Here is a 25,833-nt window from a genome sequence, read left to right as displayed (position 1 = left end):
CCTTTCAAAACAAAACAAAAAAAAAAAATTGTGGAATTGCACTTTTTTTTGTTGTTGTTGCAATTTTAATGTATTTGGATTTTTTTCCTGCCTTTCAGTCTATTATGTGGTAAAATGAAAAATATAACTTGTCTTGTAAAGAACAAGTCCACGTACCATTATGGGGCGCGTCCCCCCACAATCTTCTGTCCTTATGGTTGGTGGTGGGGGTGAGGGGGGGGCAGCAGTTACGGATGACGTCATAAAATGTTTGAAAGCGGGCGGAAATACAGCGTCTGATCGCAGCCATGGTGATCCGCTCTTCATAGTCAGGTAGGCGGAGGAATACTATATGGGTGTGGTTTGGCACATCACGTGACGTGACGATTACTATCAGCTGACGTGATTTACATTTGCATTGTTACAGCCGCGGCCGGCGGAGGGTTATCGCAGGATGGCGTCTGTCTGGGAGGTAAGGACCGCTAGTCTTCTCTCTGCACGCAGGAGACATGGCGGCCTGTGCCGGAGCTGGTCGCGGTGTGTCGGTCGCGGTGTGTCGGTCGCAGTGTGCCGGTCGCGGTGTGTCGGCGCCGGTCGTGCTGTGTCGCTGCTCCCCGCCGGCTCCTGTGTAGTCCCGTATGTGGCGGAGGAGCTCCCGGACCGCGTCTGCTGCCTCCCCGGGGTCTGGGATACAGGTGTAGATTGTGGAGTCGCTCTGTTTGCTGCCTGATATTGCAAAAAAAAAAGAAAAGTGCAATCCCACACTTGTTTTTTGTTTGGCTTTTTTTTATTAGGTTCTCTAAATGCTAAGGGTATGTGCACACGATGCGGATCCTTCCGCGCAGAAACGCTGCAGAACTGCACTGTGATTTACAGTACAATGTAAGTCAATGTGAAAAAAAAAAAGCTGTGCACATGTTGCAGAAAAATCTGCGCAGAAACGCTGCAGATTTCAAAGAATTGCACTTTTCTTTTCACATTGACTTACATTGTACTGCACAGAAACTGCATCAAATCTGCAGATGCAGATTTAGGCCATGTTCACACAGTGCGTTTTTTACTGCGGAACCGCAGCGGTATTGCCGCTGCGGTTCCGCAGCTGTTTTCCATGCAGGGTACATAACAATGTAACCCTATGGAAAACAGTCACTGCTGTGCACATGATCCGGAATTTAGTGTAAAAAGCCGCGCTGAATAGCCGCGGTAAAAAAGAAGGAGCATGTCAATTCTTTTTCCTGAACCGCAGCGGTTCTGCACCCATAGACCTCCATTGTGAGGTCAAAATCGCAGTAAAACCCGCAGATCAAAAATAGATCTGCGGGTTTTACTGCGATTTGATGTGCAGAACCGCTGCAGCAGGAAGTGCGGGGGAGCGGGCGGAAGTGCGTGGGCGGAGTGTGGCTGCCCCCCCCCCCCCCCGTGCTCCGATCCCGCCCCCCCCGTGCTCCGATGCCCCCCCCCCCCCCCCCCCGTGCTCCGATGCCCCCCCCCAGTGCTCCGATGCCCCCCCCCCCGTAATCTAATCTCCCCCCTTATACTTACCCGGCGTCCCGGTGTCCGTCCGGCCGTCTTCTCCCTGGGCGCCGCCATCTTGCAAAATGGCGGGCGCATGCGCAGTGCGCCCGCCGAATCTGCCGGCCGGCAGATTCGCTCCAAAGTGCATTTTGATCACTGAGATAGGTTATATCTCAGTGATCAAAATAAAAAAATAGTAAATGACACCCCCCCTACTTTGTCACCCCCATTGGTAGGGACAATAAAAAAATTAAGAATTTTTTTTTTTTTTTTTTTCACTAAGGTTAGAATAGGGGTAGGGTTAGGGGTAGGGGTAGGGTTAGGGTATTTTCAGCCATTTTAGCCCTAAAAAGCTTCCTAGGAAACACACAGTAAAAAAAGGATAAAAAAACGCATCAAAAAACGACAAAAAAAGGACCTGCGTTTTCTGCCAAGAGCTGCAGTTTTTTAAAAAAACTGTCCTGAAAAAAAAAGGATGGAAATCCTGAACGTGTGAACATACCCTTAGTGCAGAAAATTCTGCACCACATTTCCTACGTGTGCACATAGCCTAATAAAAAAAAAAAAAAAAATTGTGCAATTTTCCAATGCCCGTAGCATCTCCATTTTTCGTGATCTGGGGTCGGCGGGTGAGGGCTTATTTTTTTGTTTTCTGAGCTGATGTTTTTAAAGGGCCACTGTCACCCCCCTCCAGCCGTTATAAACTAAAAGAGCCACCTTGTGCAGCAGTAATGCTGCATTCTAACAAGGTGGCTCTTTTAGGCTGGTTTCACACTTGCGTTTTAAAATAAAAAAACGCATGGTGGAAAAACGCATGTAAAAGCGTGCAAACGCTGCGTTTTTTTTAGACGCATGCGTTTTTGGATGTGGTGAGAAAACACGGCGTTTTGACGCGTTTACATGCGTTTTTTCATGTGTTTGCGTATTTGAAACGCATGATAAGAAGTGTGTGACAGCTGCCAATCATCAAAATCAAGTAAAAATCCCACTATAAACAGAAATAGCTAGGGTTAGGGGGTAGGGATCCTAACCCTACCCCTAAAGGGATCCTACCCCTAACCCTACCCCTAGGGATCCTAACCCTTAGGGGTAGGGTTAGGGTTAGGATCCCTAGGGGTAGGGTTAGGATCCCGTTAGGGTTATGATCCCTTTATCACCTTTATGGTGGGGGGTGGCATATCGGTGTGTTTTCTGTTTTTTTTTTCTATATAAATGCATGCGTTTTTAATGCAAACAAACGCATGTGCTTAAAAACATTGACTCCAATGCATTTTTTTCCGCAAAAAACCGCATACGAACGCATGCGTTTTTTGCATCAAAAAAACGCCTCTGAAAATTACTACATGTTGCATTTCTGCAAAAGAACGCATGCAGCAAAAAAAACGCATGCGTTCAAAAACGGGATCAAACGCGTATAAAAAAAACGCATGCGTTTTTAATGTTAAACATAGGGAAAAAAATGCATGCTTTTTTTGCGGTAAAAACGCTGCAGATAAAAACGCAAGTGTGAAACCAGCCTTAGTTTTTGGTTCATGTATTCCGAAAATAAAGCGTTTTGAAATGTATCTAAAATACCTCTTTGTCCATGGAGGCGGGTCCTCACCCTCCTGCTTGAACCGCTACTCTGCCGTCACTCCAATCTTCAGGGGCTTTCGGCGCCGCCCCCTCCGCGCTGTTTTCGCTTCAAAACCGGCGCCTGCGCTGTCTACTATTGTGTTGTGCAGGCGCAGTAAGCTCTGGCCGTCTGTCGTTCCAGCCAGGCTTGGAGACTGCGCGTGTGTGGCCGCCCTGCCTATGAATCCCTGCCCCGCACTGTGCATAATGCATAACACAGTTCGGGGCAGGGATTCCCAAGGGAGGTGGCCGCAATGCCTGTGCAGGCGCAGTCTGCAAGCCTGGCTGGGACGTCGGACGGCCAGAGCTTACTGCGCCTGCCCCACACAGTAGTAGACAGCGCAGGCGCCAGATTTGAAGCGAAAACAGCGCGGAGGGGGCGCCGCCGAAAGCCCCTGAAGATTGGAGTGACTGCAGAGTAGCTGGGGAGTGAGGACCCGCCTCCATGGACAAAGATAGGTATTTTAGATAAGTTTCAAAATGCTTTATTTTCAGAATACATGAACCAAAAACTAAAAGAGCCACCTTGTTAGAATGCAGCATTACTACTGCACAAGGTGGCTCTTTTAGTTTATAACGGCTGGAGGGGGTGACAGTGGCCCTTTAATGATACTATTTCAGTGCAGATACGTTGTTTTGATCGCCCATTATTGCATTTTAATGCAGTGTCGTGGAGACTAAAACAACGTAATTCTGCCGTTTTGACTTTTTTTAATTTTTTTTTTTATGTCTACGCCGTTTATCGATCAGGTTAATCCCTTTATCTCCTCCATTACAATACCACCTCCTTCCCATGCACATGACACTGACCTGTGACGTGCAGTTGTGGTGCCGTTATCCCACATTTGCGCTGTTATGGGTGCCTGTCAAGAAAATAAGAATTATCTCCCATTGTCCGGGGTACACATCCAGAGCTGGCCTGCTTCTCCTCCCACCATTGGTTTCTGTGGGGCCAAATCCTTTGCAGCCCCCCTCTGTGAATTTTTACCCCCCCCCTCCCCCCCTTTCCCTTCTAGCCATATGGTCAGTGTGGAATACAAGTCTATGGCCTGCAGCACTGGCAGAGCTGAGTGCGTTTTCCCTCCAAGAACCGCTTTGTTTCCTAAACAAAATATTCAGTCAAATTCAATAAGACACATTAATCCCAGAAACAAGAAAATTAGATTTCCAGGATCTTACGCAGTCTTGTTCAGTATAAGAAATATACTTTATGGATGGAGTTGCACTGATCTATGTTATGAAAGTAGTGGGGAGAAAAAACATCTGGGGGTTTATCTTTCTAGATTCTCAAAAGAATCGAGTAGTTTCTGGACATTTACATGCACATTAGCAGCAATGAACGGACGCGGATTTTTTTTGTTATTAAGATTATTGAAGTACCGTGACTACTGAGCGTGGGTGAATCTGCAACGTCGCCTATTGTGCTTGGTGGATCCTGTGTTATTAGCGGTGTATAGAGGCGTTATCATTGCACTCCTGCCTCTGATGATAATGAGACGTCTGATAACTCATGAAAAGACATCAGATGAGTTTAAAATGGCACAGAAGCCACTGTGAAAACAGCAAAATTATTATTTTTTTTTTTGTAACGTGAACATAAAAATTGGTTAAAAAATGCACATAACAAATCTACATTACAAGATGTCATTTTCCCTATGATGGCTTTGTGATGACGACAACGATATTTTAAAGGTGTTTTTTTTTTTTTTTCTCAGATTGATGCAGAAAACAGATTACCAATGAAAGCAGCCACAGAATGTCCTAAACCAGAGGATTTGGCCTTAAAGTTTTATGGTAAATGTCATTCCTTCATGTTGTGATGTCTGATGCTGGCGGACAAGAATGGAAGCCATATTGATAGATAGCGGTCTGTCACCAGAGCTGTGTATTGTACGGATGTAGGTGTGAACGTCGCCCTGTATCTTCACAATCCTTCCACTAACTCAACGACAGACTGCGATAACACGATGTAACACATTTTTATTTATTTTTTGTTCCTGGGTCCAAAGTGTGTTTTCCTAACCCTGTTATGCCTAAAACCAATAGAAAATGGCTGTTGTTCCAGAAAAACTTTGCTTCTGTGATCAGGAAAATGAAGACTACACAGTATTGAATATGAATGGAGAATTTTCCCGAAACACACACATTTCAAAATGTCATTGTCCTGATCACAGGAGCAAAGTTTTTGTGGAACAGCTATTTTCTGACAGCTGCTGACACCCCCATGTCCCCGGTGACGGCTGCTGACACCCTCCTCACTGACAGCTGCTGACACCCCCCATGTCCCCGGTGACGGCTGCTGACACCCTCCTCACTGACAGCTGCTGACACCCCCATGTCCCTGGTGACGGCTGCTGACACCGTGGTCACTGACAGCTGCTGACACCCCCATGTCCCCGGTGACGGCTGCTGACACCCTCCTCACTGACAGCTGCTGACACCCCCATGTCCCTGGTGACGGCTGCTGACACCGTGGTCACCGACAGCTGCTGAGACCCTCGTGTCCCCGGTGACGGCTGCTGACACCCTCCTCACTGACAGCTGCTGACACCCTTTTCTCCCTGGTGACGGCTGCTGACACCGTGGTCACTGACAGCTGCTGACACCGTGGTCACTGACAGCTGCTGACACCGTGGTCACTGACAGCTGCTGACACCCCCATGTCCCCGGTGACGGCTGCTGACACCCTCCTCACTGACAGCTGCTGACACCCCCATGTCCCCGGTGACGGCTGCTGACACCCTCCTCACTGACAGCTGAGGCCTGGGGTCCTTGGATTGGGATTTTCCAGTTCACGCCGTCTTTCTCTCTAAGGAGGCAATTTGCATATGGATGATTGATGATTACGATTAATACAGGTGATAATTACGCACAATGTGCAGTCGCTATTTATATTGTAATTATCATCATGAAGATGCCGTACATGCGTGAGATCATTGTGATGTTATCGCTGTAAACACAACGCACCTGATTAATATGTATAACCACAAAGCACCTGAGAAATCCGAGGGGAATAATACACTAATGGCCATGGAGACCCCCGATCACCTGAAGGTGAATCTTCCCCATTTCTTACGGTCACTGAGTTCCGACTGCCAGAACGTGTCACACATCCGGGGCTGCTGAGTACAATGAATCCGTCAGCAGGTGTGTAATCTGAGAGCAGCATGATGTAGGGGCAGAGACCCTCATTACAGTGATGTCACTTATTGGGCTGTGTTTTTCTCACTGAATCAAGTGTGTGTGAAAAATCACAGCCTTCACTAGTTATTTTCTTTCATAAAAAGAACAAGTCAACCATTCACGTCTGTGTGTGCAAAAAAGCAAGAATTGACTGCCATAAAGAGCCACAGTATAGCGTCTGACTTTTACAGATACATTGCAATTTTGTAAATGGGCGACTTGTTAATAGCTGCTGTGTGTGTGTATAATGCATATTTTCTACACTCGTGTGGACATGGCCCATGACTATGTGTCTTGTGTGTTCTGGTCCATCCCCACCACTGATTAGCAGCTGTCTGGCAGTGTCCTGTGTGTGGAGTCAGTGCTGTGGTCGGGGTTATACAGGGCTCCACATTCCCAGCACTGCTACATCAGCGGAGTCCTATCAGTGTGAGACCCTGGTTGTGTGATGCATTGTGCTTCTGCCATAGCAGAAACTGCTTCATGAGTGGGTGAACTAGGTGGGAAACCAATCTATGGGTGTAGGGGCCAGGGAGGGCGCAGAACTCACTCACTCTTGCCTTCCTCAGTCTAATTTTCCAACCGAGACCAGCAGCATTGTGCAACAGGAAACTGGTTTCTGTGGACCAGGCATTATTCTTTCACGGCTCAGTGGTTCAGATTTTGTTTCTTCTCTTTTCTGGTGTCGCCTTGTTTCATTCATATACAGGAACGATTAGTTGTGGGTTTCGGACAAGTTAGTTGGACAGCCGAGTTCTAGTTGGCTGAAATATACTTGGCTGCCCAGTCTGTCCAGCAGAATGATTCTTCACATCCTCCCCTGATCCCTTTAAACAGAACTACATCATCCTCTTATCAATTCCACACATTCTCCTCCCATCCCTTTTATTAGAACGATTCTTCACATCCTCCTCTGATCGTTTTTGTAGATGACTTGTTTCCGGATCCTCTTTCTGTGTTCTTCCTCCATCACACCGTGCCGCTCTGCTCTCCATGATGTGACGCTCGTCATCTTCACAATGTTTCTTGATTGTGGGATACTGACCCCCCCTATAGCACCGATATCTGGGCCTTGTTTACAGCCACTTGGATCACTCTGCTCAGATGTAGAAAAAAAGCTGAACAGGATGCCGGCTGTGCTGTGTTCCATTTGACTTCTTACTTTATTGTAGTTTATATATTAATTTAAACTGAGCGGATCTGATGAGAATTGAATTCACCAAATTGCGCACTTTTTTTTTCCGCTGCTGCACACTGAAACCCCAGCGACTTCTGACCCTTGCACGACGTACGTTGCAATCTTGTGATGCGTTCTCTAGGCCAGGACACACCTGGGCCTAATGTGAAGATGGCCGGTGCGGAGCAGTAAGAGAAGGCGCAGATGACTATACGGGGGACTGTGGGCTGAGAACTAGTGGGTTTGCTACTTTAAGGGGAACCTGGTGACTGATGCATATATTGGGCGCTGGGTTTATAATCACGGCTAGGCCTGTTTGACTCTGAAATTCTGCGGTGTTTCAGGAAAAAAAAAGCACTTTAAAAGTTGGGGGGGATTGAGCCGCACAGGACACTAATCAGTCAGGTCCCCGGTGCCTTCTCCCCACCTGTGACTGACAGCCTGCATGGGTGTATTGGGAGATACCTGTCACTCATGGGGAGAAGCCGCCAGGGACCAGACTGTCTGACTAGTGTTCTGTGCAGCTCGGTCCCCGGCAGCTTTTTAAAGTATAACAAGATGGGTTTCTTTTAAAGTCTATTCTTTCCGCAAATGCATAATTTAGATTTCTCTCTTTTTGTTTTCTCTTTTTAGGAAGCAAAAATATGACGGTGGTTCAACTCGCAGCCCTGATATCTGTATTATGCATTGCAGTCGTCTTCCTCTTTGTGTTGGTCATTGTAGTTACTGGAGGTAAGTCTCATGTCCTGATAGAAGAATCCTGACATAATGTTACACTGAAGATGATTGTCGGGGGAGACGGCAATGATTGTCGGGGGAGACAAATATTCTGCTCCCTGGTGCGGCTCTGTTCCCCATGTTTTCTGGGTGTGATATACGGAGGGTTAATATGGCAGCGTGGTGGAGATAACAACCACAAACGAAGGGAATGTAATAATGCAGGAGGAAAAGGACGTCTTTCATATGTACTGCCCTGTATCCCAGCATCTGATAATCCGGCGTAGATCTGCAATGTACCATAGACTTTTATGACCTTCTAATAATTCAGAATGTTGGAGCGATCTCCTGTAATCCAGTGATTAATTTTGCACATTTTTGAGAGGATCCTCCATCATTGCAATGAAGAGTGCTGTTGTAAGAGAGCAGATTTTGGAAAGGTCGATGTAACATCTTTCTTTACAGGTAAATGTCAGACCCCCAAAACAATACCCGTCTCCCGTGACCCCTGTGAAGACGACTGGATCTGGCACAAGAGAAAATGTTATTATTTCTCTAAAAATATTAGTGAATGGGAGAAGAGCCAGAGCTTCTGTGCTGCCAGGAACGCGTCTCTCGCCATTATAGACTGGAAACATGAGCTGGTAGGTATCGATGGGATGCAGGGGTCCGGGACCCCAAAAGTGCAACCTCACAAGCCAATGGGTATTGTGTGAAGGGAGTCCAGCTTCTATCCATAAAATCAAATCCTTTATGTCATGATTAAAATAGATGGCGCAACTACAATATGCCTAGGCATAGACCTGATGAAGGATAAAGGGTGCAAGGAGGCGACACCGGACGCGTTTCAAATGACTGTTATGTTCTTAAACTCTATAATTTAATCATGAAATAAAGGATTTAATTTTATGGATAGAAGCTGGACTTCCTCCAATGTCTGGAAGAGACCAGACTCCGGGCTTCTCCACACCAGAAACTTTCCTGGTTTCCATCAAGGGTGAGTGGAGGTTTTTTCACTGCTTTTGTGTTAGAGGATTGCCATTTGGTCTACATTATCGCCTTCACAAAAAAGCCTTTTTTTTTTATTTTGAGGTTGTGATGACTCAGATTGTGAATTCATTTTTTCTTTATCATTGTTTATTAGTACCAATTTTGCAGACACAACTCATTTGCTTACTTTTTTCTTATTTCTGTGAAACACAAAATGTAAAAAAAAAAAAAAAAAAAAATGAAGTTCTGCCATTACCGTCCGGTGTTGCCGTAATCGTACTGCACTTTATATGGTGTCATTCTAAACTACAAATTTCCCTGGGAAAAAAACCAAGACCTCATAACTGCGATGGGGACAGAAAAAGTGGAAGAAGGGGAGGAAGAAACAAAAATGCAAAATAAAATATGCCGTGGTCGTGATGGTTCTGGATTGCTAGAAGTCTCTGGTTGACGATGGTTTTTGGTTTTTATTCCTCAGGACTTCATTTTCCGATTTAAAGGCTCCTCTGATCACTGGATCGGTCTAAAAAGAGAAAACGAAACTGAGCCGTGGGTCTGGACGAACGGCTCCTACTTTAATGACCTGTAAGTGCGATCACCTGTCGGTAACATTGAAACACGTTGGATTTCTGTAATCTGTTCCTTGGGATCCAGCGACACTGAGCAGACGACCCAAAGGCTCCTGTAAGAGGAACCCTGAGCGGATACCCTGCGGTCATGGATATGTGAGGCGCGTCCCAAAATGATAGAAACCAGATTGTGGGCAATTTAATTTATGTAAATCGAGAATATTTCTCTGGGGAACAATTCTGCAACATTTTTTTTTTGTTCCTGTTTTTTATTCTGCTGACAAGTATTATTATTTCAGAAATCTCATGCACATACTTTTGTTTTTGTTCACCCATGGAAAGCAATGAGACCGTGCAAAATAAAAACCCTCAGCCAACAAGTTTTTCTGCCTTTGGTGAACAAACGTAACTTTATTAAATATGTACCATAGACAAATCGCATGTAATCCACCAAAAATGCATTTTGAATCTGGTGTTCTGGCTGCAGAAAAATGCTGCGTGTGAACGTGGTCTTAACGCCCAATTGTGGATTTTTGGACTCTCTCTTGGGACTCTCCATAGAGTAGTCAGCAGATTTCTCCTGTTCCCATTGAATGGAGAAAATGTTCACATGCAAAAAACCTGAAACCTTCTAGTTAAAGGGATTGTCCTTAGTTGGCGATGGTCACACATGCGCACCACCACTGCTGTGGGACGGCTGCAGGTATCCACTGCTGTTCTCCACTATCCCTCCCCCCTCCCAGTCCTACAGAGCCGGTGTGCACGTCCGTTTCTCCACTTCAGAAGGGACCCCCTCTGTGTATTACTGGGGTCCTCAGCGGAGGGGAATAAACTTTGTGCACAGTTCTGCCCTGATAATGTCTAGAGTGACGTGTAGAAATTCTCATCTCTTGTGTAACTTCCAGGAATTGATATTGGTTCACACTTTTTTTTTTTTTTTTTTAAGAAGGTGGTGCCTTGGCATCATGTTTTGCGAGGGGGTGGGGGGTTCTTTTTTTTTTTTTTTTTTTTTTTTTTGTTGACACCATGTTGTGGTTTTTATACCTAAAACATATCAGCTTAAAAGCGAATCTGCCTTAATGCTCGGGACGATTCTTTTAACTGCTACATATCTTTGGAAACCTGAAGCGGTAAAAGTAGTTCTAAAGATGGAACATTTGCTCCTTTTTATGTTGCAATGCGTGGGTTCTTTCTTTTTAGCATTTATTTAGCACTTTTTTTTTTTTTTTTTTTTTTTTTTTTTAGGCCAGTTGTGTGCCTTAGGCCGGTTTCACACGTCAGTGGCTCCGGTACGTGAGGTGACAGTTTCCTCACGTACCGGAGCCACTGACACACGTAGACACATTGAAATCAATGCATCTGTGCAGATGTCATTGTTTTTTTTTTTTTTGGGGGGGGGACCGTGTCTCCGTGTGCCAAACACGGAGACATGTCAGTGTTCGTGGGAGCGCACGGATTACCCGGACCCATTAAAGTCAATGGGTCCGTGTAAAACACGCAAGCAAACGCTGCTGTAGAGAAGATATGAATCATGGCTTCAGCACCAGATGCAGGGGACAGCGCTAAACTTTAGCGCTGTCTCCTGCACGGTGCGTGTGGTACCCAGTGGGCACACGGGCGGCACACATGTGCCACACTGATGTGCCACAGAAACACACGGGCACATGGACACGGATAATTCCGGTACCGGAATTATCTGGACGTGTGGGACTGCCCTTTGATATATATATTCATGTGCACCTATGCTAAGGGGATGAACAGTTTTGTGAACTTTTACATTCTCACACTTTTTTTCTTTCCCCCCTCCAGGTTCTCGATCGTTGGCTATTTGAGCTGTGTGCTGGCGAACAGCGGTCGCATCTCCAGCGCTTCGTGCTCCTCGGACAAACACTGGATCTGTAACAAACCGGACGCTCAGACCATGAATCCTCATCTTTAAATAGGAGGCGTTATGAGACCGAGTGCACAGATATATGCAGATGCCTTCATGCCTCCTCTGTATGTAGGAAGATGGCGGCTAGTGGGCTACTCTGCACCTACGAGTCCCAAAAAGGATGAAATATTTGTGTGGCAGAGATCACAGGTTATTGGCGTAAATCACTATTTGCATCTTTGTCTACGGAGTTGTGTTCTGCAAATCCGTTTACAACTTTGAATTTCCATCATGTTTGGAAATGGAAGTGAAAGTTTTGCAAAATAATTAATTTACCCATTTTACACTGACGGGTCGGGGTAATCTGGGCTATGTGATCACTGGTGTTTGCCGTGAAGGTAAATTGCTGGATAATGGTCAGAGGACAGGATGGCTGTCATGTCCAATCCCTCACCCGGATGTCTTGGTAGGTGGCTCGTTGGGCTGACCGCGATTTAAAAAAAAAAAAAGCTTTGATTACAAGTCATGAGAAGATAAGTTATATGACGGATTTATAAAATGCCTACTAGTTTAATTGGAATTATTCCATATGTAAAGTGATATTTTAAAAATCCGCTTAGAACTTATTTTTTAGTCTCCTAAAAATCTTATGTTCTAGAAATATCCTAGAGGCGAGGCCTGAAGGCATCTGCATATAAACATCAGCATCTGTCCAGATAGAAGACTCTGCAGGAGTCCATTGTGAGATAATATTGTACATTTTTATTGTCTGCACTGCAGTATACAGAGTACACACGTTTACACTGAAATTCCTTTAATCCGGCACCCATAGTATAGAATGGGAGATTCCTTAGTATAACGAAGTCCTTTACTATCATGAGATGGATTTATGTGCTGAACAATCTGCTTCCTTATGCGGAAAACCAAAGAAACCATTAGGCATGGACCTAAGAAGACTGGTAATGGGACATGGGGAGTAGAGTAAAACACCACAGTGAATAGCAAAAGTGCCCGCACAAGTAAAAAGATTAATAAAAACAGTAGATGCCGCGCTGGAGGAAAACTAAGAACAAATGCCACCTGCGTACACTATCTGGTGAAAAGGAATCCACCAGGACCCTAACCGTATAGCTAATGGCAAAAGAATCCCGGGAACGGTACCACATGAACAAGTAGACAGTTCCTCCACTACCCCACACTAATTTAGAATAGCGTTCGGACACCGATGTCCCTCCGCTTACCTTATCACAGGTAGATACTGCTGAGTGTGGACCCGTGCTGCGGAAATCTTCACCTGCCCGGTCAGTGCCCCTGGGGCTATGGTGCAGTGTGTATCAGATGGCGGGGTGCGGTATAGGGAAGCCCCGGCCGGTAGCGTTCCCTGATTACCGCATGTAACAAAAAGATGGCCGATAGGCTCCTCCTACCTAGTGACGTCACATGCAGTATGGAGCGCAAGATCGCTCAAAAAAGGGGGATAGGAAACAACCAACGCATTTCAAAGAGTGAACCTCTTCTTCCTCAGGGTTACCGTTCCCCTGGCTCACCATACCTTATAGAGTGCCCTGCCATCTCTACGCCCCGCCCCCTATTGATTAACCCCAGGTTTTCCGGCATATGTGCAGCCATCCACATCGATCTCCTAAGTACTACCTACATGCCCCTAGACTGCTACAGGGCACAGTGCATATACTCCGATCTATTTCGATATAATATGATGGGACAAATAGATGTATCTGGCAGCATGCTAATATAATAAACCAATAAATAAATGGGTAAATTACCCCACATATGTGTGTATACGTTAAAAACATAATTTATTTGGAAATCTCTAAAATAGTGTATGTATTAAAAATACAAATATATGTACATAATCCATAACATAAATACAATTGAGATTAAAAAACTCTCGATAATGGCCAAACAATAGGCACGTTATACCGATAGCTGTCAGCTATAATATTTCTACTAAACATCTTTATAAGAATCTCTCGCAGAATCCTCTAAAAATCTTTAATAAAAACTCATAAAAGGAGAGAGAGGGAGAGAGAAAGGAAGAGAAAAAAATATATCTTTAAAAGGCCTTATACGGACTTAATTGGAGGTAACGTGGGGATCCACACATAGATATACACACACATATATATATACATGTACGTATACACATGCATCTCCATAAAAACCTCTCTATATAATTATAATTAACTCCCTCCTCCACTTAATTTCATATACTAAAATCATATACCTCAAATGATCTACTCTGAGGAGTCTCCTGAGAGGAGAGAGACCTGGGTCCTCTGGAACTTACGTGGTAGGCCTAACATGGTCCCCATTAATGCTAATGAACACCTCTTCAACTACCTGTTCTGAGGTATTCCGCCTCATTCCTACTTAGCCACCCTATATTTAGGCAGGCTAGCTTATGTACCTCAAAACGCAAATAATTCCACCTTTAATATAATCACCGCCTCTAGGGTTCTGGTGGACTCATTGGATCCCAGTAAAGAATATTCCCTTAGTTGATTTATTGTGTTTCGTTAGAAAATGCCGCGACAGGGGGTGTCAGGGCTATTCTTTACTGGGATCCAACGAGTCCACCAGAACCCTAGGGGCGGTGATTATATTAAAAGCATGTCCAGGGCAGAGACGCAATGGATATTTACCCTGGACAGCTTGGCCCCTAAGGGCTTGAACCAGGAGGTGGAATTATTCGCATTTTGAGGTACATAAGCTAGCTACTTTTCTGAGAATACTTTTTTCATCATTGGATAGAAAAGTATTCACATCAATATTCTATAACCGCAACTCACCTTGAGGTTTTGGGGGTTTTTTTTAACACGGTTTGTAGAGGTTTCCCCTGAAATATTATTTTTGTGTCTGTTACTTCTAGAAAAAACTTTTGTTTTGGATTATTGAAAATACATTTGGTTGTTTTTCATTTTTATAAGTGTTTGATGTAGGCACATAACAGCGCGATATATAGATATATACTTTGTGTGCTGTACACGGCACTGCCCTGTGTATTGTGATCTCTCTGATACTCCAGGGATCAGTTTCTGATAAGTGTAATGTGGGCGCCGCATTTCTGCCCAATTGTCGTGGTCTGATCAGATGTAATAACCCAGAGTAACGGCAATGTCGGCGATCTGCGGATGATCGGTCTCAAAGGACGAGATGAAATGCTCCCGTGTTACACCAGTGCGAAATTAGCAGACAGTAAAAATGGACGTCATCACGTATGTGCACAAAGTCTCCTGTCTCCTATTAAAATAAGTGTGTGTATTTATTGTAATATTTGTATATAGGTTTTCTGTTTTACGTTTGTTGAAAATTTATTTCTTATTGTTTTGAGCGTATAGCTGGCTTGACGTTTGAGTTGATGATTTACATTATAACTCGCTGTCTGTAAAAAAAAAAAAATATGTTCTTAGAAGGTCGGAGTTTTTTCACCTCGGTCCTGCTTTTCCAGTATTATGTTGGAAGAAAAAAGTCACGGAGCGCACATCCAAAACTCATCCATTGTGGAAAAGCAAAAATGTGCAAAACTGATCACGAGATTCATTCCTTCACCTTTTTTAAAGGTGCGGTGCTGAAGCGATACCGCCGGTGGAGCGACCTGGTGTCTCATGGCGCCCATCCTGTAAGGTTGGGGACCCACTAATGAGATCTCCGTGCCGTGGCAGAGGACCTCGTACAGTCTGACCAGAATGTTATTGAAGAATCTCATTTTTTTTCTCCAGCTGTGGCATATGAGGAGTATAATATAGGCTTCAGGTGTCGCCCGTCCGGTGTTGAGGGCCCACATTTTGCGTAGGTCTCGTTTTTCTGTCACACAGAACAAGACTTCTGTAATTTTAGTTTCTTGTACCAGAACTTTAAAAGTTGTTCTCCAATATTAAAATAAAGACCTAAAGGATAGGTCATTATAAATAAATATATTTAATTTAACAAATCTCAGTATTTTTTTCAGGGGAGGTAATTACTGTATAATTATTTTGGCCGCTGCCTTGTCACACTGACGGAATCCTGTCCTAGAACGTTAGGACAGATGTCTGAAGATCCCATTAATTCTGTAAGTTTTCTCTACATCACTCACTAAGGCTGGGTTCACATTACGTTAGTGGCGTCCGTTAGACGGACTACGTTACACTGTGGCATAAACGTGGTAAGGCTGGGTTCACATTACGTTAGTGGCGTCCGTTAGACGGACTACGTTACACTGTGGCATGAACGTGGTGTAACGTAGTCCATTAACACCGCCATTAACTCCTATGTCTGACGCATCGCTAGCGCACGCCCGCAATGCGCATGCGCTAGGGATGTGCCGTCATTGAGTGACGGATCCTGAGACGCGTGCTGCAGCGTTTCCGGGTCCGTCACTGCTAGCGCAGATCGAGCTAGCAGATGCTCTGTCTGCGCTAGCGCGATGGAGAATGTCAGCACTTGCATCAGCAGCCCGTTCACGCATGTGTTGAGGTTTGTGATGCAGTCCGCAGCACGATTTGGTCCTTGTCAAAAATGGCTCAGGTCCTACCGCTTGCTCATCTTTCAGCACATCAAAAAAAAAGAACTGGAAATGTATGGGTACAGCTCTAAACCTCAACACTCTGGGTCTTTCCTGTTTATCAGGACTTGCAATATTCCACTTTTGCTTTTGATATAATTTTTTTAATACAAAAGCAACTTTAATACCACCCCATAAGCCTCACACATTTATCATAGTCGTATATATACATGCCAGAACTGATAACATAAAAAGACCATATTAATAGGAAATACTCTTTAGAGAGCAATATGATAACCATAGGAAAGGAAAAGCGCTTACAATTCCCAAGTGTAACTATTTGCACCATATCAGTAACATACGGTATGCCATAAGAAACTTTTTTTTTTAGAAAAATTTATACAAAACTTTTTTAGAACATCAATACAAAAAGCAGGCAAATAAATGTACACAATAAAACCCAGAATTGCTGGACAGGTAAGTTATATGACGATGCAAACAGGCAGTGACAAGCTATCCATAGCGCAAGGGTACTCAACCAGTAACACCATGTACTATTGTTTAAAAAGAATGTACAAGTGAGTATCCCCAGCAAAAGGTATATACATGGGTGAGCTACACATCATGACGGCCAGCCTATCCCTTACTCTATACGTGCAGTGTGGTATAATGACCACAACACAGACCCACAATGTATGCAAAAATATGTTCACAGAGGGATAGATGCTGGATAAAGTAATGTCTCACCCATTGGACAGCATACGGCACTGCTCAGATACCCCAACGCGCGTTTCGCTGCTTCCTCATGGGGCAGTGTGTAAAAGTGCCCAGCCATAGATGTATATATCCCACTCAAAGCCGGATGACCAATTACCGTCTAGCGAGCGCATGGGGGCGGAGCCACACAGCTCCCTCACATCACTTCCGGCGTCACAGGGCGATGTGTCATAGAGGTACGTTACCATAGAAATAGTAAATACATCGCTCTGTAGAAACGCCCAACGGAATGCAGGGAGGAGGAGTCACCGCGCGCATGCGCCACCCGCGGCAGGAAGAGACCCTCACGCCATGTTGGATGAGGGCAGCAGCCAAGGCAAAACACCATGTATATATTCCCACAAAGACCACATAACAATAATATAAATAACCGGTATATAAGTACATAAATATGCAGAAAATATCACAATACAATCATAACAGATAATAAACAATGATCATCATAGGTATAAATCCAAGATGTTCCTGGTGTATGCAATAGCATAGGGATGAACAGATACACCAAAAAGGCGTCAATTGTCCGCATGGAGGCCGGTCAAGAGTAGAAAATGGCGTGGTATCAGAATGAATGCACTTTATCCACTATAACGAACTAGAATAGAAAACAATAAAGAAAAAAGAGACAAGAACACACAGTAGATAAAATGATAAAATCAACGACTTCAACAGGACACCGGAAGTATTTAGCTGTGTTCCGGGACATAGTGTGCCGGCGGTGCCCGCAGTTGGGCAAAGCATACTGCGCGTGCGCAAGGCAATCTTGCCTTGTGCAGGCGTGTACTACGGAGGACAGAGAATGAACTTCAATCCAATATTGCGGCCAGAATGCAACCAGCGGGTAAGGAAAGGGTGAATCAAACACCTGAAAACTCCGCCCATATGACCGAAAACCGGTCCCGCCAAATTCAGGTGACAGGTTCCCTTTAAGGCCCAATTTAGACACACACCTGTGTCTTGGGATTGAGACTCTAGTGATGCATGTTTGGTTGTTCCATTACATGAGATTGCCCAGTGTCCAACTTGCATTCATCCCTCTGGTCCTTCACTCTGCTGATCGATGGGGGTCCCTAAAGCCAGATCCCCCCTAATCAAACATTTATTTGGATTTTATTCCAAGAAGAAACATTTCCAAGTTTACCCTTATACTTAATTTCTCCATATGCTGAAACCTTTTTCTTCACTTAGGCCGGAGTCACACTACAGCGAGATACGGCCGAGTCTCGCAGGTTAAAACCAAGTTCTGGCACCAGCACTCCGGAGCGGAGCGTGCGGCTCCATGTATTTCTATGTGGCCGCACGCTCCGCTCCGCAGTGCCGGTGCCAGAGCTTGGTTTTACCCTGCGAGACTCGGCCGTATCTCGCTGTAGTGTGACTCCGGCCTTACAGAGATCCTCAGAATCGGCCCCTCAGACGGAGACTGCAGGTAAGTCAATGGCAGCATTCGCCTGAGTAGTATCCATTATGTGTGGATGATGAATGTTATAGGTACATTTTGTGACAAATTCCCTTTCATCCATGGTTCCTCCAAAATTGGCTCGGATTTGTCTAGTGAGCTCATTCTTTGGAACACTGAATTGCAGGGTTATTGTTATATAGCCTTCTACTTATCAATTGACAAGAGTTTTTGTTTTTTTGCAGTGGGTATTGAGGTGATTGGCAATACAACTGGTGGGTCGACATCTCCTCTTTTGAATGGTCAACCGAACATAATGCCGCAACAGGAGCAAGGGAAAGCTTTGTGTCACCCCATTCAAGAAACTGATGCTACGCAAAGTGCGGTAATTACTATGTGATCCAAATGAGTGGTGCAGTGTCTCATCCATGATCCACCATCTTCTCCATGAACCCTCCGGGATACAGACCGTGGGATTTACGTCACCTTAGGTTGGAATGTAACATACGAGACCTTCTTATCACTGGACTTGGCAGATCTACACTCCTAAAGCCAACCTCATGGGCAAGTAGCGTAATTGGACATGTGGCCTGTCCACAGATTGTGAAATACTGTCCCCTGCTATATTGGGGTCTTCAGGGTTCTCGGACTACTCAGGACTTGATTTGTAATGTAAATCCTATTGCATAAGACGGGTCTTGACTGATTTTTGTGAATCGAGCCACAAAAGTGGACTTTGAACATCGGCATTGGGAGCCACTAGTGGGAGGACACTATAACTCCCAGTATAACTCACTGTACAATTTTGTAGGTGCTGAAGATCTGCTGGTTTCCAGCCATTCAATGGTGGATCTCACATTGATGTCTGTCGTTTCCAAGACACATCATGGATTCTTTTGTTTTCGTGCGCGGGTATTTCCATCCCTTTGTCATAATCATTCGTAGAAGCTCTCCACTTATTTACACCAGTGGAATCTTCTACCACCTTCTTGAAGACATATTAACGATATATCACCCATCCTGAGCACATGTCCCCCAAGGCTGTGGAGCTTCCCTGGACCATCGTTGGCCAGTCATTTTCTGGACTGATGTATAGGAACTTAGAGCCAGGGTTCCGGAGGATGCATCGACTTTGGGAATAGTCTCAAAAATGTTTGCTAGATCAACAAAGTCAAAGACAGGCTGCTTGGGCTTCCCCAGACTGATGAACGGCAGTGGTGGACCTCCAGGGACATGTAATTTATTGCACCAGCTGGTCCTAGTAGGCAAACCAGAGACTGCCTAAAAGCCATGGTTTTCTTTTCTCTTTATGGAAAGTCAGTTTGATGCAAATGAATGTCTGCATTGACCCAACATGGGAACGTCTTCTCAGATTTGTATCAGTCAAAGACAAAACATTTAAAAGGTTATCGCCATCTAAAAAATGTATCATGGGCAATGGAGAAGTAGAGGCGCATGCGCGTTTCTTTCCAATCCTTTGAATTGGAGTTTAGAAGATTTCCAAGGCCACCTCTCCATTCCTGTCGGCACGTGACCAGACTTTGTTCTTGAGATTGATGCAGGTCTCCAAAAAAGTGATATCTTCGTATTTTGGAGATTTGAAAAGGGGTTGTCCACCAACCGAACAAGCAGTAGTTCCCGTTGTGAAATAAAAACACTGTGCGCTCGCCTCCTGTACAGGCGCTGTTCCAGCGATGTTTGTGCCGGGTTTCCCTGGTCTGGGGTCACATTGTTATGCCACGTGAGCCCTGCAGTCAATCATCCACCACTAATGGCTGCTGCTATGACACCTTCGGATGAACCGCGGACAAAGAGAAGTAGCAAAAGTGCTCAGTCTAATAGTGGCCACTGGATGGTTGCAGGGCTCACATGGCATTAAAACGTGATGCAAGCCCTGGGGAACTGTCACCGACACCGCTGGAACAGCGCCGGTGCGGGAAGTGTGTTTACAGTGTTGTTATTTTAGGGGTTCTCCAGACAGTGGACCACCTCGTTAAGGTATATCTTGTCCCAAATACGACAGCTACTTTATGAACCAATAGTGTAAATCATGTCCAGCTTTCCATTGGTCATAATAACTAGAGGTGTAATATGGGCCCCAATACAAAATCTGTAAAAAGCCCCCATCTTATATAGAGTATTAGTATTACAAGGTTCCTCATATGGGACAGAAGGACTTTTTGGGCTCTCCTGTAGCTACACCCCTGGTCATAAATCACCATAACCCTCCTTGCTGCTTTGCTTTTTACTTTATCATCAAAAACAAATATGGCCGTGGGTCTATAACTGGCCCCGTGGGTCACTTGATTTTTTTTTGTATGTGTTTATGCTTGATGAGCCATGTCCTCTATCCCATAGTCATCAATATAAGGGTCTTTGAGGGACACTGTAAAAGTAGAACTCCTTCCAAAAATTCATAGTAGAGTTTTGGGGGCTCTATTACCTGTTTAAATGACATTAAAGGGGTGTTCCATACATTTTTCTAAAATGGCCAGAGGGAAGGGATGGTTGTAAAAGATCCAGTGGTCTCTACCAGATCTTTAAGTGATGATGTCCTGTCCGTACAGTCACGAGACACCACTGATCGGCCTCAGGGTCACTGGAATGATGGATGGGGGGTCTTCAGACTCTGGACCCTGTGGTCAATCAGTGGTCAGTTGAGTGTATGGACGGGACGTCATCACTTCCGGTCCCAGGGGAGACTGCAGGGGCATTGGCAGGGATTCGGGGACGTCAGCAGTTCTTCTTTATTTTACAACCATCCCTTTCCTCGGGTTGGTTTGGAACAAACCCCTTCAGCGGGGCAAAGGGACACTATAATACAGATGGCCCATCCTTATGACCGGCCATTCATGTTTGGAGGACGGATGAGCCTCTTTGTAAATCATTGGACCCTACTGATGACGATGTAGAGGATAAACTTATAATAGTCCCGAAGAACCACTTTAAGGGGTTTCCTGGCACTTAGTAAATTCTTATTATTCTCACTGTAGATCAGTACCAGTCACAAATCTGAGACCCCGCAAACAATGAAGATGTTGGGGGCTCACTGGGGCACCATTGTCTCTACACTGGATTCAGGAGACGGACCCTCACCGATCAAATACGAATATCCAATGTTATCGGGGTTGTCGAGCTTTGGGGACTTTTTTTTACCTGAATAAATGTATTTGGGCCTAAAAATCATTTTTGCAATTGAGCTTCGTTAAAAACGTTGCACCGTTTGGCTTTTCCAGGCTTTTTGTTTCCCAGCACATTGATCATTGATGTGGTCTGTGGTCATAAATCAGCTGAGAGGAGATCATAAAGAGACCTAAAAGAGTCACAATCTCTCCTGTCAGACGGTCAGCGAGAGCTCAATGATGGATTCTCAGTTGACTCATTCTGCAGCCAGCAATATACAGTAGGTAGCTTGGGCTACAGAACGCAAACGGTACTAAATTTTTACCAGCACCCAATTGCAAAAATGATTTTCATCCCCAATTACATGTATTTAAGTAAAAAAAAAAATGTCCAAAACTATCAATGATAAAGTCCCAGAAATACATTTTAACTGCTGAAGTTTTTGCAAGGTCAGATTCTACTTTTATATGTTCCGCCTGTAAACTGTGACAATCGTTTTGCTGTAAGCCACCATCCTTTCTTTTCCATAAATTAAATAAATATGAACAACTTTTTGATCACTTTTGTTGTCGTTTGGGCGATCTGGTTTCTGATTACCTTAGTGTTTGATTCATGTATATGTCACATTCAGCCACCAGGTGGCGCACTTCAAAACAATCATAACCTTTTATGAGAGCTATCTTGCAAGGAGCTGCATCTAGTGAACACACATACGATCACCACATTGATGCTTCCCCTCTCATCACTAATTGGCAGCTTTCTGCCTATGCACAGTGTACACAGAAAGCTGCCAATCAGTTGTGTGGGCGAGGGTTATACAGGGCTCAGCATTTGGGGGAACTGCTAGATTTGCAGCAGAGAAAACTGTGATTTTTATCTAAACTGCAGCAAGTAGTTCAGTAAGTGATACAACACTGGAATCAGGGTCTCTGCCCCTACATCTTGTGGTATTCACTGATATTATATGCACAGAATTCATCAAAATGACGCGCACCTTCACGAGTTTTGCGCAAAGTCAAAAATGGTCTTTTTTTATGTTTAACTATTTTTGCAACTTTTGGAGCAAAAAGTTGTACAGTCTATAAAATGCTGCAAAAATTGCAGTGTGCATAAAATAAACCAGAGAGGAGGAGGAGTGAGAGTGGAGTATGACTGGGGCAAAATTTGCAACAAATAAATAAGGCAAAAATATTTGGAAACCCTAAACCTCGCCCAAGGTGGCAAACCAGAAAAACAGGTGAAACACATATAAAATAGACTTTAAAAACGGCCCAAATGGAAAGATGAATTTGGTGCAAACATAAAAAAACCGCAAAATGATAAATTCGCCAAAAAAGCAAATGCAATAATGAATAAGCCGGAAAATATTTTTGGGGAAGTTTTATCGGTGGAACGATTTCTCCGTGCTCTTGTTACTTACTCTCCAGATAGCCCTTTAACCCATTTTCGATGTTGGGCGTAATAATACACCCACATCGGACTCCCCCTGTTTGCGCTGGAGCCCCCACCTTTCCAGGCACATGTCAGCTGATCTATACAGCTGACATGTGCCCACAACAGCTGCGGGTGGAATTGCGATCCACCCACGGCTGTTAACTAAATTCTCATGGAGTGACAGAATGGAGAAGGTGGAGAAACTTTATTTTTCCCCACGCCAGAGGAAAACTGATCCCACCCCGATCAAAATCTGATCTGAATAATCAGACTGTTAGTGATTCTAGAATGCCGTCATGTGTTTTCAGCTCTAGGCTTATGATTCGTGCGAGTTTTTATAGCGCCTGACTCAATGTACACAAACAAGTATAAAAAAAAGAAATACTTCTATGACAAGTGCAAAGTGCGTGGGAAAATATTCTGAAAAGTTCTCAGGCTCAAGTTCATATGAGTTCATCCAGCAGAGGGCGCATCACCGCGACTCGAGGTAACTACAGTACATTCCCCTGCATTCCATTCATTCACCAAGTTTTACAGGCAGGGGCGGCTGCATTAGCAGAGCTCCTGGGTGTAAAACGATTTAACCCCTTCAGATGGATTTACAGCGGGGACAAGACTGTAACGACGGAAGCTATGGAATATTGTTGGGGTTTTTTTAACTTTGTTTCAGGTGACAAGGGTCTTCAGGTGGATTAAGAGTATAATAAAATATTACAACAACCTGTGTATTTATTTCATTAAAATAGTTTGTAATAATCGTGTGTTTTATTAACCATTTCGTACAATTGGATTAATAATGGATAGGTGTCATAATTGACGCCTCTCCATTATTAATTTGGCTTAATGTCACCTTACAATAGCAAGGTGGCATTAACCCTTCATTACCCCATATCCCACCGCTACACGGGAATGGGAAGAGAGTGGCCAAGTGCCAGAATAGGCGCATCTTCCAGATGTGCCTTTTCTGGGGTGGCTGGGGGCAGATGTTTTTAGCCAATGGGGGCCAATAACCGTGGACCCTCTCCAGTCTATTAATATCTGCCCTCAGTCACTGGCTTTACTACTCTGGTGGAGAAAATTGCGCTGGAGCCCACGCCAATTTTTTCCAGGATTTAACCCTTTAATTTAATAGCTAGAAACCCCAAATTTGACATAAAGACACTTCTTACATTACTAAAGAGGAATATGTAATAAAAGAAGGGATATGAGATGGTTTACTGTATGTAACCATGTCTCATATCATGAAGGGTTTGTGAAGGAGAAAGCAAAAGCCGGTAATTGAATTACCGGCTTTTCTGCTATCTAGCGCTGAATTAAATTAATTATATATATTTATGTGTGTCTACTGACATATATATATATCCCTATACTATGTGTAGACATTTATTTTATCTGTTCTATTCTAACCGGTCATTGTGATTTTACTGTACACCGCACTGAATTGCCGGCTTTTCTCTCGAACACCGCTGCGTATTTCTCGCAAGTCACACGCATGGTCTGTGTGTAATGCGTAATTTTCTCACCCCCATAGACTTTCATTGGTGTATTTTTTGCGCAATACGCTGACAAACGCAGCATGCGGCGATTTTCTACGCCCGTAACATACTGTATACTACGGATGCGTAATATACGGCAGATAGGAGCTGCCCCATAGAGAATCATTGGGCCGTGTGCAATACGTATTTTCTGGACGTATTTTCTGCGCTCATATGTCTGTAAAACTCGCTAGTGTGACGCCGGCCTAGAAATAAAATGATTATTATCTCAGCTGACTCAAGTATGAAGTGAGAAAATCCTTTAGCTGTTGTAGTAATTGTCTGCAAATGTCATTATATTAAATTTAACAGTAAAGGAATAATGGACAATATCAGGGACCAACGTCCCAAAAATAATGTGGGGAACTCCCAACACAATTCAGAAACAAAAAAAAGCAAAAAATGGATTGTACTGACCCCAAAATAGACAAGGAATAGTAAATAAGCCAATTTGGTTAAAAAAAAAGAAGAAGCTTTATTGAAAAAGTCAATAGAATGAATATGTAACAATACAACGAGTTATCATATGAAAAATAATAGTAGGTCAAATAGTGAAGACACAAATGATGTGACAACACTACAGGCACCGAGAAATCATAAGTAGATGGGTGGCAAAATTATTGCACATAATAAATATAAATACGAATATTGGTCATAGTCCATAGAAGATAAAGTCAAAACAGCTGCACTCTCAATTTATGCTGAGCTGATAGTGATACTTTAATAAGTAGAAATAATGACACCATATATAACGATTTTCCACGTAGAGGGCGCAGATTATACAGATAATAAACAAAAAAAAAATAGTTTTGTGCTTATCTGGCATTTATTACAATTATTTGACATAGCTTCTAAATGTCTGCTTATATTTTTATATCATTTTTTTGGTTTATCATCTGTATAATTTTGTATATATTTTTTCACAATGCTTTTACCATGTAATTGATTTGCGTTCAACTGTCTTCCGGCATGGTTTGAGAAAGACTCTCCATAGAGTCGAAACGTCACGCTGTTGATTCTGTGCCCTCTACGTGGAAAATCGTTACATATGGAGTCATTATTTCTACTTATTAAATTATCACTATCACCATAAATTGAGAGTGCAGCTGTTTTGACTTTTTCTTTGATTATCTTGGTTCAGCTCGCACCTCGTCTCATTCAGCTGTGTGCGCCTCCTTCCTTTTCTGATAGTCCATAGGACAGAATACCTCAATGTAATATTGTGGTATGACCACTAGATGGCGCCCCCATGTGATTGTACAGTACATGTTGTAAATGGGACCAGAAGCAGCATAATAATGAGGTGAAGCAGTGCTGACGTCAGTATGGTGCGCTGCACTTCATCATTTCACCTACTATTATTTTTCGTATCACTTCTCATTGTATTGTTGCCCATTAATTTTTTTTTTTACTTTTTCAATGAATGTAATTTTTTAAACAAATAGGCACC

General features: G+C 43.9%; 1 protein-coding gene across 1 annotated transcript; it reads left to right on the top strand.

Annotated features, from left to right (window-relative positions):
• The first annotated feature begins 358 nt into the window (after positions 1 to 358).
• LOC138666029 (C-type lectin domain family 2 member B-like) lies at positions 359 to 15,562 on the top strand. Its single transcript, XM_069754092.1, has 6 exons — positions 359 to 451; positions 4,824 to 4,902; positions 8,102 to 8,200; positions 8,651 to 8,829; positions 9,654 to 9,760; positions 11,554 to 15,562. Exons 1-6 carry the CDS (start codon positions 434 to 436, stop codon positions 11,681 to 11,683), a joined length of 612 nt encoding a protein of 203 aa, XP_069610193.1. The 5' UTR covers positions 359 to 433; the 3' UTR covers positions 11,684 to 15,562.
• The last annotated feature ends 10,271 nt before the right edge of the window (positions 15,563 to 25,833 follow it).

This window comes from Ranitomeya imitator, chromosome 2 (genome assembly GCF_032444005.1).
Source record: "Ranitomeya imitator isolate aRanImi1 chromosome 2, aRanImi1.pri, whole genome shotgun sequence".
NCBI lineage: Eukaryota > Metazoa > Chordata > Amphibia > Anura > Dendrobatidae > Ranitomeya > Ranitomeya imitator.
This window is presented reverse-complemented; position numbering and strand designations above follow the sequence as displayed.

Coding starts and splice junctions, on each gene's coding strand:
- LOC138666029 (XM_069754092.1), top strand. Junction 8,201..8,650: donor GGTCATTGTAGTTACTGGAG/GTAAGTCTCATG, acceptor CTTTCTTTACAG/GTAAATGTCAGACCCCCAAA. Junction 8,830..9,653: donor TAGACTGGAAACATGAGCTG/GTAGGTATCGAT, acceptor TTTATTCCTCAG/GACTTCATTTTCCGATTTAA.